This window comes from Artibeus jamaicensis, unplaced genomic scaffold (assembly GCF_021234435.1).
Source record: "Artibeus jamaicensis isolate MK-2021 breed Jamaican fruit bat unplaced genomic scaffold, CSHL_Jam_final contig_60, whole genome shotgun sequence".
In the NCBI taxonomy this organism is placed as follows: Eukaryota; Metazoa; Chordata; class Mammalia; order Chiroptera; family Phyllostomidae; genus Artibeus; species Artibeus jamaicensis.
In genome coordinates, this window is record NW_026521900.1 from 9,974,580 (window position 1) to 9,995,619 (window position 21,040).

At 39.8% G+C, this 21,040-nt stretch overlaps 1 protein-coding gene across 3 annotated transcripts in view; it reads left to right on the plus strand.

The window, feature by feature from the left end:
- The window catches only part of JADE3 (jade family PHD finger 3), a 148,819-nt gene extending 128,011 nt beyond the window's left edge, over positions 1-20,808 (plus strand). For all 3 annotated transcript variants that reach the window (XM_037160410.2, XM_037160393.2, XM_053670600.1), the window contains 4 exons: positions 1,528-1,644; positions 13,756-14,226; positions 15,613-15,730; positions 17,744-20,808. In XM_037160410.2, the coding sequence (XP_037016305.2) occupies positions 1,528-1,644; positions 13,756-14,226; positions 15,613-15,730; positions 17,744-18,651 (1,614 nt within the window). In that variant the 3' untranslated portion in view covers positions 18,652-20,808. The remainder of the gene's footprint in view (positions 1-1,527; positions 1,645-13,755; positions 14,227-15,612; positions 15,731-17,743) is intronic.
- Positions 20,809-21,040: the final 232 nt, after the last annotated feature.

Sequence of the window (21,040 nt, forward strand, 5' to 3'; positions counted from 1 at the left end):
TTGCCCTTGCTGGAAGGAACCCTGGGTTATGCCATCTGTCTTGCTCCCAAGTTGTTCCTCCTGGTTTGTCTGCACATGGATGTGGGGACTGCCCAGTCCCCCAGCCACTGCCTCACTACAGATCCTCTCCACCTCTCCTACCAGTCTGTGTGAATGTTTCTTCTTTAACTCCTTGGTTGACAGACTTCTATACAGTTCGATTTTCTGGCCGTTCTGGTTATTTTTTTATTTTAAATTGGTTGTTATCCTTCTTTTGGTTGTGCTAGGAAGTGGAATGTTGTATTTACCTACACCTCCATCTGGGCCAGAAGTCCCCCTGTTAATGTAGTTCCAGGGGGAGTTACCCAACAATTGAGCTCACAGAGTTAAACTGGAAGTTGTACATACATACCATAGTATTCTTACAGAATAGAAGTTATTTTAAAAAATATGGGAGTAGTGTGTTTTTTCCTACTAAGAGTATCCAATTTATAGACATGTGAAATGAACTCTCAGGTTTCTGTCTGAGAGTGACTATTTTCCAGCAGCAAAGTAGAGCAGGTACTCTTGGTATGTAAAAGTCTGGAACATGACTCAGGAAGAGTTCTTTAAAGGTAAAAGAAGCCTTCTCACCTGTTGACATTGTCTTTGGTTTCTGATACCTGGTTTTCAGTCCCTTTTGGGCTATTCAAGACCTCTTTGATCTTTCTCCTGTTTCTTGATGTGGGCAGAACTTGTACTGGTTTAAGCATCCTTGTTCAATAGTCTTCCACTTTTTAAAGTTGTGTCTCTCTTAGATACTATGTACATATTTAAACTTTTGGAAAAAAGAGGAGCAAAGAGAAAACACTTTTTACCAGAGTTTTATACTTCGCCTCTTATTTTCATATGGAAAAAATTTTTCATCTTTTAAAACACATCCTTTTCCTTTCAGCACTCTCCCAAAGACAATTCCACTTTGATGCTACTTTTGACTGAGAGAGTAAAGTAAGCTGATGATAGATATGTGTTTTTAAAGACTTTCTTATCTTTATCCTTTCTATTTATGTGCTGCAATCTCTTCATTATACAAATTGCTGCTATTTTGCAACAATACCATGCTTCTTTGTAAACCAAACTTAGAGGCTTTTCGCTGCCCTTTTTTTATTCTTAATTAATTAAACAAACAAACAAACACAAGACATATGGCACCATCTCTAACATGATAGGCACTGGATTTTCTTAATTTTAATTATCTTCCTTAGTAGCTTTCTTTGTTTCCTAAGTAAAGTATAGATGTCCTTGATTCATTAAGGTAATAATGCTTAGTCTTAACCCCCTACCCTTTCATCCTGTATATGAATCATTTACATTACGGGAGAAGATTGAGGATCTGAGCAATAACTAGAGATGAGTTTAAGTTATTCTTGGTTCCATAGTAACCTTAGGAAACATGGTTCACCTCATTGTGTTGATGTTCTGTGCTTCATATAACTTCATTTATGATTTGTGAGAGGTACTTCCGGAATGCCTTGGTGTCTCTGCCTTATGGTGATATTTTATTTGTAGGTCAGCATTGGTTGTCCTGAGAGGATGGAACCAATCACAAAGATCTCTCACATCCCGCCCAGTCGGTGGGCCTTAGTCTGCTACCTGTGCAAAGTGAAGACAGGAGCTTGTATTCAGGTAAGTTCCCATGAGAAGTGGCGGAGTGGGCTAATACCAAACTGGCTGGACTTGACCTCCCAGGGAGAGCATCCTATTAAGTGAAAGTTACTCGGGAAGTCTCCCACTCACTCCCAGGGCTCTGCCATTATACAGACCATTTCTGGAACTTTTTTTTTTGTGGAGTGGGAACGTTGCCTCTGAACTCATCTTATTATTTTTGGTTTCCATAGGGGTAGTTAATTTCCATACTTTGCTGTCAGATTTGATTAATTAAGTGAGTTCTGAAGCTAAATAACACCATACTGGCTGAGAACAAGCCATTACTCTAAAACAACCGGACCTGTGTTCTTGTTTAGCTCACCCATTGACTATGGATAGACTCTGCTTCCCTGTTGCTGGATAAAAGTACAGCTCATTTTGGTAGGGAACTATGCCTCTGAATAGATAATTTCTGGTGGATAGGTTTGAAAGTCTTTCTCATAGGCACACTTACTGCATATGGTAGTTAATGCAAGTAGAGTTTTCTGAGACATCTAGGGGACAGGAATTACTAAAGCAAAAGTAGTAGTTGGTGCACCTAATAGCAGCATTTGGTGGGTGGTGGGTAGATGGGACTGGGAGAGGCCAGCTATCTCCAGCAGAAGCAGGATTGACCCTTCTACTCTGCAGACCTCCTGCATAGAAGCTACAGGCTGATTGGAGTTAGATGTGCCTGTTGACCTTCTTTCACAAAAAAGAAGCCATATGATATCATAGCTTACAGAGAGTGGCTCTAGGTCAGGGGTGTCAAACTCATTTTCACCGGGGGCCCCATCAGCCTTGTGGTTGCTTTCAAAAGGCCAAATGTGATTTCAGGACTATATAAATGTAACTACTCCTTAACCAAGGGCAAGGAGCTTGGCGCTGCTGCTGGGTAGAAACAAGGTGCTGGGCCGGATAAAGCAAAATGGAGGGCCAGATTTGGTCCATGGCCTTATGTTTGCCACTTGTGCTCTAGGTGTTTCATGAGGTTCCTTGCTATGTGGCTAACTTGTTGATTTCTTGCTCCACATCTGGGATCAGCCACTCCTCCAAGTAATGTTGTTTCTTTTGCTGAGAAATGGTATTTAAAAACCACAATCTGGACCCCAAAGGCCCTTTTAATTTTTTAAATTTATTTTTACATTTGATTTTAGTTTGAAATTAGTTTACAACATGCATTCTCCACACTAAGAAATAAAATATTTCCATGTTTTCATGATTATTTAGTCATTTTGTAATAGCACATTGAATTTATATCCATTGATTAACTTATTTTTCTTATTGCAGTACCTGCATTTTCCCCCTTATTTTTATGCTACTTTAAAGGATTATTTTTTTACAACAATTTAGTAACTGGCAGCATGGCTTTGACCTTAGAAGACCTGATTTTGAATTACAGCCCCACATTACCACATTCTGCCCTCTTAAAGGGTAGAATGTGAGTTTTATCTTTCCTAGTAGACTGTAAGTTCAGACTGTCTCATCCTTAGATTCCCCACACCCATGACATGGCAAACAGACAATAAATATTATATTAATGGATAGATGAAACATTCTGGAGGTTTTTCATTCTCAGGGCAATGGTTCTTATTTTTATTACACTTATAGTTTAGATTCTGCATTTTTTAAAGATCTTACCAAATTAATATTCTTAAAATTTTGATGATAAGGAATTAAATTTATTCAACAAATATTCGATTGCCTCATTGTATACCAGACACTCACTGTTATAGGCACTTTTTTTTGTTCTTTTTTTATTTTTTTATTGATTATACTGTTACAGTTGTTCTATTCCCCCTTTATTCCCCTCCACCCTACCCCTCATCCCCACCATTACCCTCCCTTTAGTTTATGACCATGTGTCTCAAGTCCTTTAGATTCTATATTTCCCATGCTATTCTTGCCCCCCATCTATTTTCTATCTACTGTCTATGCTACTTATTTTCTGTACCTTCTCCCCCCCCTTCTCCTCCTCCCACTCCCCTGTTGCTAACCCTCCTTGAGATCTTCATTTCTATGTTTCCACTCCTGATCTAGCTGTCCTTTTAGTTTGCTTTCGTTTTAGGTGTGGTTGTTAATAACTGTGAGTTTGTTGTCCTTTCACTGTTCATGTTTCTTTAACTTCTTTTTCTTAGATAAGTCCCTTTAACATTTCATATAATAAGGGCTTGGTGATGATGAACTCCTTGAATTTGATCTTATCTGAGAAGCACTTTATCTGTCCTTCCATTTTAAATGAAAGTTTTGCTGGATAGAGCAATCTTGGTTGTAGGTCTTTAGATTTCATGACTTGGAATACCTCTTTCCAGCCCCTTCTTGCCTGTAAGGTCTCTTTTGAGAAATCCACTGATAGTCTGATGGGGACTCCTTTATAGGTGACTGTCCCCTTAGCTCTTGCTGCTTCTAGGATTCTCTCCTTCATTTTAATCTTGGCTAATGTAATGATGATGTGCCTTGGTGTGTTCCTTCTTGGGTCCAACTTCTTTGGGACTCTCTGAGCTTCCTGGATTTCCTGGAAGTCTATTTCCTTTGCCAGATTGGGGAAATTCTCCTTTTATTATTTGTTCAAATAAGTTTTCCACTGGTGGCTGTGCCTTTCCCCCTTCTGGTACCCCAATAATTTGGATGTTGGAGCGTTTAAAGATGTCCTGGAGGTTCCTAAGACTCTCCTCATTTCTTTGAATTCTTGCTTCTTGACTCTTTTCTGTTTGGCCATTATTTGCTTTCTTCTGGTCCACTCCATTGATTTGAGTCCCAGTTTCCTTTTCATTGCTATTGGTGTCCTGTGCAATTCCATTCATTTCAATTAGTTTCGCCTTCATATATTTTTCTAATTTGTCCGTATAATCAACCAGTTCTGTGAGGATCCTGATCACCAGTGTTTTAAACTGTGCGTCTGTGAGTTTTGCTATTTCTTCATCACTTACATCTATTGGCTCTGGGGCTCTGAGATCCTCCTGCGCCATTCTTGGTCTGTTCGGGCCCTTTAACTGTGAGAAGCGGCGCCTTGGATTCCCAGGTCGCTGGGTTGTGACACTGTATGTGGGGGCGTGGCCAGAGCTGGGAAATGGCGACCCCCTCTGCCGCTTCTCACAGCTGGGTGCGGAGGAGCAGTGCCTTAGGTGGTTCACCTGGGCCAGGCCACTCAGCGTCGCTGGGTTATGACGCTGTATGTGGAGGTGGGGTCAGAGCAGGGTAATGGCGGCGCCCTCCACTGCCGCTTGCTGTGGGGACCCGCTGGCCCGGTCCAACCGCCCACTCCCTCACCTGTCCACCCGCGCACAAATGCGCGACCTCAGTCAACATGCAGCCCCGCTGTCTCCCCCTGCGGTCGCTCGCCTGGTGGCTCGCTCGGTCGCTCACTAGGTCCGACCCTGTGCCTGGATTCCGCGGCCCTGAGTCCGTCTGGCCGAGTCCTCCTGTGCAACCCTGCTCCGCCAGCCGCTGGTTTCGCCCCTTACCGGTCAGGCTGAAGAATTTGTTGTTAACGGACTTCCGAAAAGTTCAATTTTCCGTGTTCTGGGTGTGTTTTCTGTTGCTAATATTTAGTTTTCTCTATTCTTGGTTGTGTGAGAAGGCATGGCACATCCACCTATACCTCCATCTTGGCAGAAGTCCTATAGGCACTTTGGATTTATAAATGAACCAGAACCATGGAACTTACATTTTAGTTGGGAGAAATTGATAATATACAACAGATATTAAACAGTACATTAGAAGGTGGTAAGGGCTATGGAAAGGAAATATGTGGAATATCATAAGCAAATGAGGAGTGTAGGGCAATAAGCGTGCATTGCAAGTTTAAATGGAGTGCTCAGAGTAAGACTTGTTGTAGAGGTCACATTTGAGCAGAGACTTGAAGGTAAGAGAAAATTATGCATATATTTGGGCTAAAAATGTTCCAGCTAGAGGGATCAGCCAAAACAAAACCCCTTAGGTAGGAGTGTGTCTAGCCTGTTTGAATGACAGGAAAAAAGCCAATGAGACTGGAATGGAGTATGCAGAAAGAGAAGGTCAGAGAGATTACATGGGGACTTGATTGATTGGGGCGGGAGTTGGCCATTTTTTTCTATAAATGGCCAGATAGTAAATATTGCAGGTTACACAGTCTTTGTCATGACTACTGTATTTTTCAGACTATAACACGCACCCCTCTTTTCCTCCCAAATGGGGTGTGTGTCTTACAGTCCAAAAATATGGTATTCAACTCTGCCACAAAGGCCGCCATAGACAATACATGAGCAAATGAAATATGGCTATGTTCCAATAAAATTCCATCTGTGGACTCTAATTTTAATGTTATTTTCATGTATCATGAAATATATAGTATTTTTTTTTATTTTTTCCCTCTAACCATCCTTAGTTCCCATTCTTAGCTCATGGCCACACAAAAACAGGCAACTGGCTGCATTTGGTCTCTGGGCCATAGTTTGCTAGCTCCTGCTGCAGGGCTTTTCAGAGCCCACATAAGATCTTTTGATTTTACTCTGAGTTTAACCCAGGGAATCAGGGGTGGGGTATGGGAATTGACAGGTTTTGAGCAGGCAAGTGACATGATTTGATTTATGTTTCTAAGGGATCATTATGTGGAATGATTTCATGTCTAGGATTTGCTTCAAAATAATCTTGAGGTATGGGGGTTACAAATAAAACAAGCAAACAGAATAAAAACAAAGACACTGAAATAGAGAACAAGTGGGCAGTGACCAGAGGGGAGATGGAAGGGAATTTAAGGGGGGAAAAGGGGAGGGATTTTGAGGAGCAAGTGTGAAAGACACAGGGATGAGGACTAGGGGGGAGGAAGTGGGAGGGAGGTGGGGAGAAGGGGCGGGGGGGATGGGATGGGAGAAATAGACAAAAACTGTACTTGAAAAATAACTAAATAAAATTTTTTTAAAAAGGAAAAAAACAAGGTTGATCATACACTAATAATTATTGAAGCTGGATGATGGTTATATGGGATTTATTATAATATTCTCTGTGCTATTTTATAGGTTTTTAAATTTCCATAGTAAAATATTAAAGCAAAAATGGGCATTCTGGCTGCTGTCTTTAGAATAGACTGTGAGAAAAGAAGGTTAGAAAAAGGAAAAGCAATTATGGGACTTTAATAGTTTCAAATAATCCTTGAGAGATGGTGGTGATTTTGACCAGAGTGATAGCCCTTAAAGTGGTGAAAAGTGGTTGGATTGTGTATGAATGTTGAAAGCCAACAGGAATGACTATGGATCAGATATGAGGTATGAGAGAAAGATAAGAATTGGGGGTGCCTCCAGGTTTTTTGGCCCAAACAGTGAGAAAGGTGAGGTTGCCACAAATCTGCAGACTTAGAACAGATTTGCAGAAGAAGATAAGTTCAGTTTTAGACATTGAAGTTTGAGGTGTCTATCACATATCCTAATAGAAATACTGAACCGGCAGTTGTCTGTGTGAGCTTGAAGTTTGAGGAGAAGTTTAGAACTGAAGACATATACGTGGGAGTCATTAGCATATAGATAGCTTTTGCCCTGACCCAGGGAGTGAGTGTTGATAGAACAGCACCAAACACTGGGCCTTGAAGCATTCCAGTATTAAGAAGTAAAGGAGAGAAGGAAGAACTAGCAGAAGAGACTGGAAAGAGCTGCCAGGGAGAAAAGAGGAAAACCAAGAGTCTGTAGTAACCTAGAAATTAAAGGAAGAGAGCATTTCTAGGAGAAAGAAAATTTCAGTGATGTAAAAATGGTGCTGAAGTAAGAAGAGGACTGACTGTAAATTGACTCCTGAATTTAGCAATATGATTACTGGTAATCTGGATGAGTAGTTTAGGGGGAGTGGTGATAGCAAAAGCTACATTGCCATGGGTCAGGACAAAGAAATGGAGTAGGAACAGTCCAACAAAGTGAGGGAAAGAGGTCTTTTCTTTAAGATGGAAGAAATAACAAATATGTATGCATACTTATTAACATAGAACAGTGATTTTCAACTTTTTGTCATCTCATGGCACACATAAACCAACTACTAAACTTTTGCAGCACATCACAAAGTGTTTCTTTCACGAATCTGACAAAAGTAGATATTAATTTTGATTTAGTGACACCAGACAACTATTGTTGTTTTGGCTATTGTCATTTTTTAAATTTGACAATGTAGAGGAAAAGAGTTCAGTGCCCCTGACTAAATAGTCAGGTGTTGCATGTTTTTAAAAATACTTGTTGCACACCAGTTGAAAATCACTGACATAGAACATAACATTTTTGCATGCAAGGAAGTGTTCCAGAGAAGAGGAAAAACTACTAGAATGAGGTTTTTCAGTAGGTGAGAAATGGTTGGGGAAGGTGTGCAGTGCAAGGGTGGCTTTAGGCAAAAGCAGAGAGTTCTTCCCAGGTAACAAGCTTGAAGACAGAGTGTGTATGTACAGTATTAGGTAGATGTGCTGGTGGGAATCTGCAGAAGTACTCTTGATTGTTTTAATTTTCTCAGTGAAAATAAGTAAAGTGACATCTCTCCTCAGACTTTGAAAACCCTTAGGGATGAGAGATCAGAAGTGCCAGTGGCTACTGTTGGTGCTAGAGTTTAAGTACACAGTGGCTGAAGTAGGTTTGTAGGGTGGCTTGAGCCATTTATGACATGGTTTCAGAGACCAAGTCTTAAGAAAATTGCTCTGATCCAACTATTTGTTTATAGACTATTGGGGATTAAGGACAAAACCTTCTGTGGACATATGCACCAGGCCCTTGGTATTCCAGGCAGATAGCATCTGTTTTTGAGGAAAACACACTATTTTCTCTTTTTGGGGGGGAGGGAGGACAAAATATTTCTTTTAAAAGGCGAGAAGCACCTTAATTCCTAAATCAGTCTCTGGTGGTCTTTTTCAAGATTTTTATTCCAACCTGTCTCATTCAATTCTCATCTCACAGAAATTTCCCTTACATGTTTCCCTCTAATGAAAGTATTTTAAAAAGTTGTTTCTTTTCTACAACTTCTGAAGAATATGTAGAAAATTATCCCTTTACCCCCTTAAAAGTAAATGAACCACAGTGAGCTACCACTTCATACTCACTAGGGTGGCGATACTCAAGAAGTCAAACAATAACAATTATTGGCAAGAATGTGGAGTATTAGCCCCAGCTGGTGTGGCTCAGTGGCTTTAGTGTCAGCCTGCAAACCCAAAGGGTTGGCAGTTCAGTTCCCAGTCAGGGCACATGGTTGTGTTGTAAGCCAGGTCCTCAGTAGGCGGCATGTGAGAGGCAGCCACACATTGATGTTTCTCTCCCTCTTTCCCTCACTTCCCATTTTTCTAAAAATTAGTAATTTTTTTTTGTATTCAGCATTTTATTTCAATTTTCCTACAGTGTACTCTTTTGGTGTATATGTTACGATCTTCATTTCAATGGTGGTATCTTCTGTTTTAGGTTTGAACACTTTTTATATTTATTTACATTTCATATTTATCATTCCTGTTATCCCTGATTAATCTTCTTGTCATTTCAGTTTTGTTTTAGTAATAATCACAAGCTTGCTAGCCATATTCTTTTTTAATGGTAATAGTAATTTTTTTCTTTTTATTTAATTATTGTTCAAGTATAGTTTTCTGTCTTTTACTCCCATCCCAGCCCACCCCCCCAGTGCTCCCCACCTCCCTCCCATTTCCACCCCCCTTAGTTGTTGTCCATCTGTCCTTTATACTAGTTCCTGTAAATCCTTCCCCTTTTTCCCCTGAAATTTCCTCCCCTCTCCCCTCTGGTCACTGTCCCCCGTTTTCTATTTCAGTGTTTTTGGTTATATTTTGCTTGCTTGTTTGTTTTGTTGTTTAGCTTCTTGTTAAAGGTGAGATCATACGGTATTTGTCTTTCAATGCCTGGCTTATTTCACTCAGCATAATGCTTTCCAGTTCCATCCAAGCTGTTCCAAAAGGTAGTAGCTCCTTCTTTCTCTCTGCAGCATAGAATTCCATTGTGTATATGTACCACAATTTTTTGATCCATTCACTTACTGACAGGCCCCTAGGTTACTTCCAGCTCTTGGCTATTGTAAATTGTGCTGCTATGAACATTGTGGTGCATAGGTTCTTTTGGATTGGTGTTTTAGGTTTCTTAGGATATAATCCCAGCAGTGGAATTGCTGGGTCAAAAGGCAGGTCCACTTTTAGTTTTCTGAGAAAATTCCATACTGTTTTCCACAGTGGTTGTACCAGTCTGCAATCCCACCAACAATGGATTAAGGTCCCCTCTTCTCCACAACCTCTCCAACAATATATATTTTTTTAAAGAATGTGGAGAATTAGTCCCTTCATGCATTGCTGATAAGAATGCAAAAAAGTGTCCTAACTGGTGTGACTCAGTTACTTGGGCATTGTTTCTTGAGGTGAAAGGTCACTAGTTTGATTCCCAGTTAGAGCACATTCCTGGATCACAGGTTCAGTCCCCAGTCAGGGCATGTATGAGAAGAAACCGATTGGTGTTTCTCCCTCACATTTGATTTTTCTCTCCCTCTCTTCTTCCTTCCCTTGCCCTCTCTCTAAAGATAAATAAATAAACAAAATATTTTTTAGAAAATATAAAATGTACAACTGTTGTGGAAGAGTCTGGAAGTTCCTTAAAAGGTTAGACATAGAGTAACCATTATGGCCCAACAGTTCTACTTATAAGTATACACCTGTAATTCAAGGTCCCAAGACTACCCTCAGGTTCATTAATTTACTAGAACTCAGAAAAGCCATTACACTATGGTTACAGTCTATTAGAATGAAAGGATACAAATTAAAATCAAAGGGAAGAGGTATATAGGGCAGGGACCTAGAGAGACCAGGTATGGACCTTCCCGTTTTTCTCTCCAAGTAAAATCTTGTGAACAGTGCTTATTTCTCCTAGCAATGATGTACGATAGGACACACAGAGTGTTGCCAGCCAGGGAAGCTCACTCTTGCTGTTCAGAGATTAGGAATTGGTCAAGTAGACATGGATGACCACGCACATGGTCTCTCCAGAGATCAGGCTGATATCACATGGCCCAATGCCTCCACCATAAATCATGTTGTTAGTTTAGACTATCTGACATGGCTTAAAGTCCCTAGGTAAACAAAGACACTCTTATCAATCAGGATACTCCAAGGACTTAGACATTACCTCTCAGGAGCTAGGGGCAAAGGATCAAATCTTTCTTAGGCCAGGTTAATTCTTTACTGCATTTTACCAAAGAGAAATGAAAAAGTGTGCTCACACAAAAACTTGTGCACCAGTTCTCATAACAACACTATTTGAAGATAGCCAAAAAAGTGAAAACAACCCAAATGACCATTAGCTTATGGATTAAAAAACATATGTGGTGTATCCCTACAGTAGAATATTATTTGGTCATAGTTTTAAAAGAATAAAGCTATGATACATGTTATAACATGGATGAACCTTGAAAACATGCTAAGTGAAAGAGGCCAGATAGGGCTACATATTGTATGACTCTACTTATAAGAAATTCCCAGAAAAGACTTACCTATAAGTGGTTGTGCATGGCCAGGGCTGGGAACAGGGAGTGACTGTATATAGGCACAAGATTTATTTCGGGGAGGTATTGAAAATGTAGTGAAATTACATAGTGGTGATGTTTGTACAAGTCTGTAAATATACTGCAAACCATTAAAATGTATACTTAAAATTGCTGAGTTTTATATGTAAAGTATATCTCAATAAAGCTGGGTTTTTTTCTCACCCAAGGACATTTTTCCATTGCTTTTAGAAAGACAGGAAAAGAGAGAGAGAGAAACAAACATTGATGCAAGAGAGAAGCATCGATTGGTTTCTTCCTGTACCCACCCAGACTGGGGATTGTACACACCCAGACTAGGGATCGTATGCACCCAGACCAGGATTGAGCCTGCAATGTAGATATATGCCCTGACCAGGAATCGAACCTACCACATTTCAATTATGGGACAACACTCCAACCAACTGAGCCACACTTAACAGGGCAAGCTGGTTTTTGTTAATGGGCATAATGTTTCTCTTACCACTCTAAATAGTTACAGTAGAAAGAAATGAGATGTATACAGAGGCATTTTGTTTAATAGGATGTACCAAATACATGTTTTGGGGGAAAAGTTAAATAGGTTTTTGATTGGCACCAAAACTCGGTTGTCATTTCTCATTTACCACCAAAATATATAGACCTCCAGCTATATAAATATCATAGAATTGAAATCCCCATTTCTTTTTTTATTTAATTATTTTTCAAGTACAGTTCTCTATCTTCTACTCCCATCCCAGCCCACCCCCTGTGCTCCCCACCTCCCTCCCATTTCCACCCCCCTTAGCTGTTGTCCATGTGTCCTTTATACTAGTTCTTCTCAATCCCTCCCCTGTTTCCCCTGAAATTCCCTCTCCTCTCCCCTCTGGTCACTGTCCCTCTGTTCTCTATTTCAGTGTCTTTGTTTTTATTTTGCTTGCTTGTCCATTTCTATGAAAGTAGAATGGATTTTATGGCAGTTTCTTAGACATTGCATTTTTACTCTAAGTACCCAGTTCTTATTTGTATATTATATTTTATTTTGGATAATTTATATTTATATCTCTAAAGTCTATAAATTTGACCTGAGAGAGATGATCTGTTTTTAGCTTCCTATTAATAATAGTTTTATGTCACACATTCATCCCCTTGAATAAAAACAATCTTTTTGCTTTCTCTTTCTGTATTTTACCAATTATTCAGCAAAAGAACATTTTGCCCAGTGCTTTTAATCTTTAGCTACAGAATGCCTTTTGCTCCTTGTTTTTTAAATGACTAGCTAGTTTCTTAGCCAAGTGATGAAAAAAAGTACATTTTGGGCTTTCATCATCCTCATTTTCATGAGGCTTTTCAAATACATGGAAGTTTTAAGGATACAGATTTCAGTGTAATGTAACAGACTTTTCCAAAGAGCTGTCCCACACTGGGGTGGGTTGTCTTGGAAATGAAGTTAAGTGGCTAAGATTACCACTTAACTGAAAAGTGGACAGAGTTTGGATAGGTGGCAGGAAGGTGGAAAATGAGGTACTCCAGAGTACAAGCAGTAATAAATGTGATGCTGGATGAGATGATCTTAGAATTATATTCCACCCCTGGGACTCTTTATTCTATGAAATTAGTTTAAATGGAATCTGTCCCAATAAAGCTCTGATGGTTGCCAGTATTCTCTTAAGTGTTGAATTTCTCAGTCTGCTGAAGCAGAGGAGTGCAGCAGTCATGAGCCAGATGCTCTGTCTGCCTATGAATTCTCAGTGTGTGTTACACAGTGTCACTTAACAAATATGTTTCATCTGGGAATTGCAAAATATAAACTTCATTTCAGACTGTCTAACCATACTTTCCAATAGAACTTTCTGCAGTGATGGAAATCTGTGCTTTCTAGTATGATTGGAATGTGACAAGCGTGACCAAGGAATTGACCGGGGAATGTGACTAGCATGACCAAGAAATTTTTAATTCTGTGTGCTTTTAATTAATTTAAATTTAAATAGCTACTTTTGGCTAGTTGGCTACCATGTTGGTCAGTATAGCCGTGCAAGAACAATTTAAGGAAGTTAGGTTACTTAGATATTGGAGTGCCTGTGGCCTTTTTGAACTAGTAGATGTTCTGGCAATAATGAATGGCTTTTGGGGTTTTTTTTCTTTCATTTGTTCAGAAGCATTTCTTGAATACCTGTTTGTCCAGTAGTTGATGGCAATACATGATGAATGACACAGCTTCTGTCCTTAAGAGCTATGGCTGGGGATTTGACATTTATTGTACTATAGGTACGGTGTGAAAAGTGCCATTATAGAAGTATACAATGAGGTAATGTGGGAAACACAAAGTAGGTACTGGTAACTCTTTAGAGGGGTCAAAGAAGACTTCTCAGACAGACTTACTGCTTGAGCTGAAACCTTAGAGAGGAGTTTGAAATTTTTTGGTTTTCAGTTTTTTGCCTCTGTTTTTACTGTTTTCTATAGTAGCAGATTTCCTAGGTTACTTATAAAGCCTCTGTCATGACCAGTTTAGGACCAGCTTTCTCCCTATCTTTCTTTTGCTTCCTATGAGCTCTCATTTTAGGCTCAGGGATATAGGGCTTCCCCTTTCTCCCCAGCCAAGGTTCTTTAACACATTTTTTCTTACTGCAGTGCTCAGTGAAAAGCTGCACCACTGCCTTCCATGTCACCTGTGCCTTTGAGCACAGCCTAGAGATGAAGACCATCCTTGATGAAGGGGATGAAGTAAAGTTTAAGTCATTCTGCCTCAAGCACTGCCAAAACAGGCAGAAACTCGGGGAGGCTGAGTACTCCCTACACCGGTCTGCAGAGCAGAGCCAGGCCAAAAGTGAGAAGACCAGCCTGCGGGCTCAGAAGCTTCGGGAGCTAGAAGAAGAGTTCTATACCCTGGTCAGTGTGGAAGATGTGGCCATAGAGCTCGGGCTGCCCAAACTAACTGTGGACTTTATCTATAACTACTGGAAACTGAAGCGGAAAAGTAACTTCAATAAGCCATTATTTCCTCCAAAGGAGGATGAAGAAAAAGGCCTAGTGCAGCCAAAAGTAGAAAGTATTCACACTCGCATGAGAATGTTTATGCATCTACGGCAAGACCTAGAGCGGGTAAGGTGAACAGCTGTGACTACTATGTAAGTCTCAGTCTGCATAGAAATGGAGGTCCCACTTCCAGTTTTTTTAAGGTCAGCTCATTTATAGTGTGGGTTTCTGTGTCCACATATTCTGGTTTCATTGTGACCCCAGACATTGGACTGTAAATTTTAGCAGGTGCATTCAGGGAATTAGAGAGGTCTCACTTAGATCCTATATGAACTTAAATCTGAAATAAATTCTCATCTGGTCTACTTTTTATTCACTACTGAGCCTAAATTGGCTCAGTTATATTTTACTGACAAACTTGTGAAGACTACAGGCTGAAGAAAGAATGAATTTTGTTCAGGAAAGCACTAGATCAGAGTTTCTCAAACTCAGCATTACTGACATTTGTACTGAATAGTTCTTTGTTGCAGGAGCCACTCCTTTGTTTTAGAAGACACTGTAAGATGTTTAGTAGCATCCTTGCTCTCTGCCCACTAGATGGTAGTAGCAACCCTGCCCCCCATACAACATATGTTTATGTATGTATGTATGTATTTATTTAGTTACTTATTTATAATCAGCTGTCTACTGAATTGGTACTATAGGGGTTCAACCATGTTAGACTGTGTTTACCCTAGAGAATTTTATAATCAAGTAAAATTATAGACATGGCTTATTTTTTTCTCTCTGCTACCAGAATTTGGAAGGAGACTAATAGAGTTGGCTCACTTTTAAATTTTAACTTACATATATAGCACTTACTATGAAGAAGGACTGTTCTTAGCATTTTATAAATATTAACTCATTTAATCCTGACGTGCCTATGAAGAAAGTGCTATCATTATCCCTATTTACAGATGAATAAATTAGGGTGTGGAAAGGTTGAGTAATTTGTCCAGGTGGGAGCATGAGAGAATGAGTATTCCACCCTCGTAACTGTGGAGACTTGGCTGAGCTGAAAGAGTGAGCAAAAGGCCACTTCCAGTCTCCCGGCAGACTTTTATACTGCTATTCCAGCACTCATTAGAAAATTATACTTGATCCAGCATTGCTATCATTTACTCCAGGATCTAAAATGAAGGCTGAAATGTTAAATCATCATTTGGTCTTCGCAGCCTGGTTGTGAAGATAAATATCGAGCCCAGGACACCATTGGAAGAGTAGGCTTTTAAGAGGTGGTTTTGGAGCATTTTTCTTATGCTGCTGATTAACATGGGAACCATGATCCCAAGACTGGCCATGCTCTGTGAATTCCTGTGGAGTGGATATCATGAAGCTTTTTGGTTCCATGTTTTTCTTACCAACCACCCCCACCCCACCTGACTTTAGTTGTCTAAATTTTAGCTAAACAATTTTAATTGTCAGATTTGCATAACATGACAAAAACTTCTTTGCTGCGGGTTGGGCTTTCAGGTCCGAAATCTGTGCTACATGATAAGCAGACGAGAGAAGCTGAAGCTGTCCCAGAACAAACTACAGGAGCAAATCTTTGGTTTGCAAGTCAAGCTTCTTAACCAGGAAATGGCTGAAGGTATTCTAGAAAATATATAGATTCTGGTTACATCCTGTTTTATCTGTTTAAATTTTATGTCAATTGTTTCACTTAAAATCTTTAAAAAATTTTTTCCAGTGTCTCATTTGCTCTGGTCCAAACCTGATGTAGCATGGCCCATTTAAACTACCAACCCATGAGACAAGAAATCCCAGGGTGGGGTTAGGGGAGTTGCAGATCTAGGGCGGGTAATCTAGGTCCCAGACAGGTATTATGGGTCATTAGTTGGAGCCATGAAATTATTCAATAATCATCAGATTCATTTAGAAATCAAGAGGACAGTATCTAATCTTAGTGTCCAGAAAATATCTCATTCCAGAGTTAGTCATCATAACAGTACTCTGTTAGAACAAATCCTTAGCCAGAGGTTAGGAGATCTGGGTTCTTAGCTCTTTTATTCATTCACTAATACAGGGGTGGTAAAAGTAGGTTAATAATAATAAGTAATACAATAATTAATAAATAATAATACAAGAATAAACTCTTGCATATTCACAGCTATAAACCTACTTTTCCCACCATGTATTTGTTGAACATCTACTGTAAACTAAGAACTGAGCTAGAAGGTAAAGTAATCAGTGAGACAGAACCCCTGCCTACAGGAATGCTGCCCATTAGTGAGAGAGACAGGTGAGCATAATTACAGTGCCCTAAACATGGGGATCTTGGCTAGAATGATGGGTCATGTTCAGTAACATTTGTGATTTCCCTGTGCCTCATTTAATACAGAAGTTGGTGGAAGAGCTTAGGCAACCAGGGGTCACTGTAGCAGGGTGTGCAGAATCCAACTTCTGCTAAGGACCAGCTGTAGGGCAAGAGAGACACCCAGAAATGAGGTGTCAGGTAGGCATCAAAGGCTATGGGATATTTTTGAGTATTATGGGTCACAGCAGAATGGTGTAGCAGGAGGCAGCAAGGCTGCTTAGCCACAAAAGTACCATGACAGACAAGGCAAGAAGAACCAAAAGATAGCAGGGAGGAGCCCCAGCATGCTATTATCCCCTAGACCACATGGCTTCTGATTGGGGAGGTGCAGCCCCATAACTGTTTAGGGCATCAGCAAGTGGCAGCCTCTGGAAGAGAAGGGGCTGTGAGCATTCACCATGAACCCTTAAGGAACAAATTCTGCCCACTGAGGCACCTAATAGCTGCGCTCTCTATATGTCATTTTTGTGAAGCTACATTAAGATGATAATAGGCAAACTTCAAGACCATACGCAAGGAAGAGTTGTTTGGTAGTACTCCTTTAATTACAGAGTACTCAAAATCATAGAAAGAGGAATAATTGTTCTAAATATGACTGTAGAGTGACATAGCCAGGTAACTGATTGCCAATGCTCCCCAGGCTAAGCTTACTGCAGGCCATTGGCAGGAATTGCATCATTCCTTTCTGCCAGCCTTGCCATTACAAAACTTGCCTCATACTTCCCTGAAGGTCATTCATGGTGAGGAAATATTTTTAGGTTAAGGACATAATAGTAATGGGAACCACTCACTACCACTTCTATTAATGCCAGGTTAAAACCCTTACTCACATACTCTTCACTCACCAAAATGTATGGTATGTTCCTGAGGATTTGTGTTTGATTTGCTTCAGGACAGCCAGGAGAGAGTAGAGAGTAGCTTCTGAAATATCTACATTTAAGGCACATTCTAAGTGTTGTACAGTACCCACAGATATGCACACACATACAGATACAAATAGGGAGTCACTGTGTGTCATTGCTAGTGATATTCTTTTCAGAAATGGGGACGTAAGGACAGTACACTAGTCTTTGTAATCGGGAGGACAGAGGTGAAAAAGTTGGGAGTCACATAGCAAACACTAATTCAGCTCACTCAAGCTGCTATACACTATGATATATACATACATATGAAAGATAGGTTCTTGTTAGACATTTGGAAGAGTGGGTATGGAAACTCACTCTGCCATAAGCACATATGCTGTTATTTAAGTCATTTGTTAAAATGAATCTTTCTTTTTGATATCAGAACCTCCTTTGTCAAGTGGACCAGATAACTCATCTCAGCCACCACCAAGAATTACCTTAAAGTTAAAAATGCCCAGATTAGCCCTGGAAGACTGCGGAAACAGTTCCACAGAGTCTGATCATGGACCCTTTTCTCCTGACAGCAACTCCCCTGCTCCCGATACAGGGAACGTGCAAGTGCCTCAGGAATCATTAGAAATGAAAATGAAATCCTATCCAAGGTATCCATTAGAAAGTAAGAATAACCGTTTACTGGCAGGTCTGGGCCTTTCTAGGAGTGAACCAAAGGATCCTAGTCCTGCTCGGACAACTCCATCTCCAGAGTTCTATCAAGGGCAGTCACTGGGAAAATCTCTGGTCCTTCAGACCACCATGCATGGACAGTCCTTAATTGGGAATGGGAAAAGTCAGCCTATCTCCAAGTTTGTCAGATCCAATGGCCTGGAGGGCAGCTGGTCTGGGGATATCAACCCAATAGACAGCTCAAGTGAGATATTATGTGGCCAAGAGTCCATGCTCACTTCCCACTTGGCCAGTCAGGGCAGCTTTAGAAAGCCTACCATGAAACACTTCAGCAGATCTTTTAAGGAGTCCACCAACAGGTGGGGGAGAACCACAGAGGGCCTCCAGTGCTATGGGAAGCAAACTAAGAATGTTAAACCCAGGGAGCAGCTCTGGGGCAAGCAGCTTGTCAGGCGTTCTGCAGGGAAAGCTCCGTATCAGGAAAATGATGGTTATTGCCCAGATTTGGAGCTGAGTGATTCAGAAGCAGAAAGTGAGGGGAATAAAGAAAAAGTCAGGGTAAGGAGAGAGAGCTCAGACAGGGAAAATCCTGCTCATGACTCTAGACGGGATTGCCATGGTAAAAGTAAGACATATCCCCTATCCCGCAGGTCAATGCAAAGGTGATTAACAACTTCCAAGAATATTTGCCTTCCAAGAATATTGCAAGAATAAATGCAATATTTGCCTTTGCCTCATATATTGTGGAAAACCCCATACACCAGAGGACCCTGGCATATGTTGGGGAGGAATTTTGGTGAAAAGAATAAAATGTTTCCACAGTAAATTGGTTTGCAGTTTATGAACCAGTTTCAAGCATAGTTTTCACAAGCACATTATAAGAATTGCAGATTGTCCAAAAGTTTGTTTTTTGTTTTTTTGTTTTTGTTTTTGTTTTTGTTATTTTGCCAGAGCCTATTAAGAACAGCTGGACCCAGAGTATTTGTTCAGTAAATACTCAGGGCAACTTTCCAGTTGTGTTAACACAATGATGTGCATATGTATTAAGAATCCTTGCATTATTATTTCTTGGATTTGCAAGAAACTGTGACTATCAAACACTAAAACTACTTATCTTTTGAACCTACAGCATGTGACTCCTAGAGCTCCATCTGTAGGAAGTTTCTGACTCCACTGGTATCTGGAAACCCTCCTCAGGGAAAGACCAGGGATCAACATCTCAGATACTGTCAAACTGACTACCCTCTTTGTTTGTTCTGCACAAGGTTGAGTTCCTTTCAGAGGATCTTAATTTACCAATTCAATACTACTAATGCTTCTAAGTGTCCAGTGCCTGTTCCTAGACTTGCTTGCTGGGGACGCACTTGTAACTATTTCACCCAGCTAACAAGCATAAAAGGCTAACTTGTGGATAGTGTTTACAAAAGTACTACTTCCAAGGAAAATGCTCTGATTCTCTCAGTTGTGGACATTTGTGAAGGATCCCAGAGCCTTTCCCAAAGTAAGACCATTTCTGGGGGATTTTTACCAGGTCAGGGTTTTTGTGTTATTGTTTTCAAATAAGTTTGACTTAAATAAGTTTGGCTGACTGTTTTTGTATACCTGCTTTAATGTTTATAAAAATTTTATCGAGGTATAATTAAAGTATAATAGAATGCACAGAGGTTAAGTATTCTTACCTGCTTTAATTTTGAAACAGATTTTTATTGTCAAGCAGAATTGAGAGCATGTGTTTAACACATGGATATAATTTAGCTTTGTACCAACTTTGAATCTGAAGCAATTTTCCAAACAAAAAGGCTGGAGCCGTTTTTCAGAAGTTGCTTATACACTGTTCCCAAACTATCAGCCTTGGTTAATTTCTGGGAGAAAGAGAATGATTACATTTGGGGGCGGGATAAACATCTCTGCTTCCCATTTCAAGAAAGGAATAACATTAGTTTTTAAAATGTGAAGCCAACTATAATTCCTGCTCTCTTTTCTTCCTAGCCTTAAGTTAATATTCTCTTTTTTCTAGTTTGGAAAAGTATAGCAGGAATTTTCAGGCAAAAGAGGCCATTTTAGAGTCTTAATGTTGCTTACTGGTAAAACAGTCCAGCTGCAGTAGATGCTAGTTGCCCCTCTATATGGGAAACTCAACAGTTTCCTCTCCCCACTTTTGTTCTTACAGCCTTGTTAATGGATCTCTGCTTTTGTTTTTGCCTCCTGTTCTGAAAATTTCTGTATTTTGCCTATCCTTTGGCCACACCTTCAATATGTTTCCTTTATGCCTGTGTACTGGTATGAACATGTTCTAGCATGTATGGGAGGTGGCCTATATTTTGTTTGAATGGAAAAAGCTATGACTTATCCAGAGGAGAAATAGAATTTCTTTTATTTATGCACTAGGTTTCTGTGCTTTTTTTGTAGTTCTCCTGGGGCAGATATTAATTTAACACTTTCAGGGCAATGAAACGATAATGGAACTATGTTATAAACTCCTTCTGTTACAAGCCAGTACAGCAGCCTATGTCCCATAATGCCTTTCTGAATGGGAAGAAAAGCAAACATTGAAAAAGTGCTTCAGCCAAAATTCTATATGTAATACCATTGGAAGAGTATTGACTAAAATAATTTCAGTCAGGGAAATATAGTTGTAATATTTTTACAGGATTTTCCTAGGCAAATGAAGCAGCCTTCAGTTGTATAAATTTCAATTGCCCCAAAATGTATTTGCTACATTTTGCTGTTGTTTGAAGTATTACCTCTTAACCTTCTTTGTTAATTCTTTTCATTTTGTCTTATATAGTCCAGTTTTCCAAAATAAATTCAGTCTTTTTTCAAATGTCACCTTTTTACCAATACTTTTTCATTAAATTATGAAAACTGCTAACTACTGTCGTTGTGGTAATTTTTTATTTTGGCATATGGGTCTTAGAAAATCTTACATATGTGCTTTTTATATTTAAAAAATTTTTATTCATACCCTGGCCAGTGTGGTTTAGTTGGTTGGAGCATCATCCCATAAACCAAAAGGTCATGAGTTCAATTCTGATCAGGGCACCTACCTAAGTTG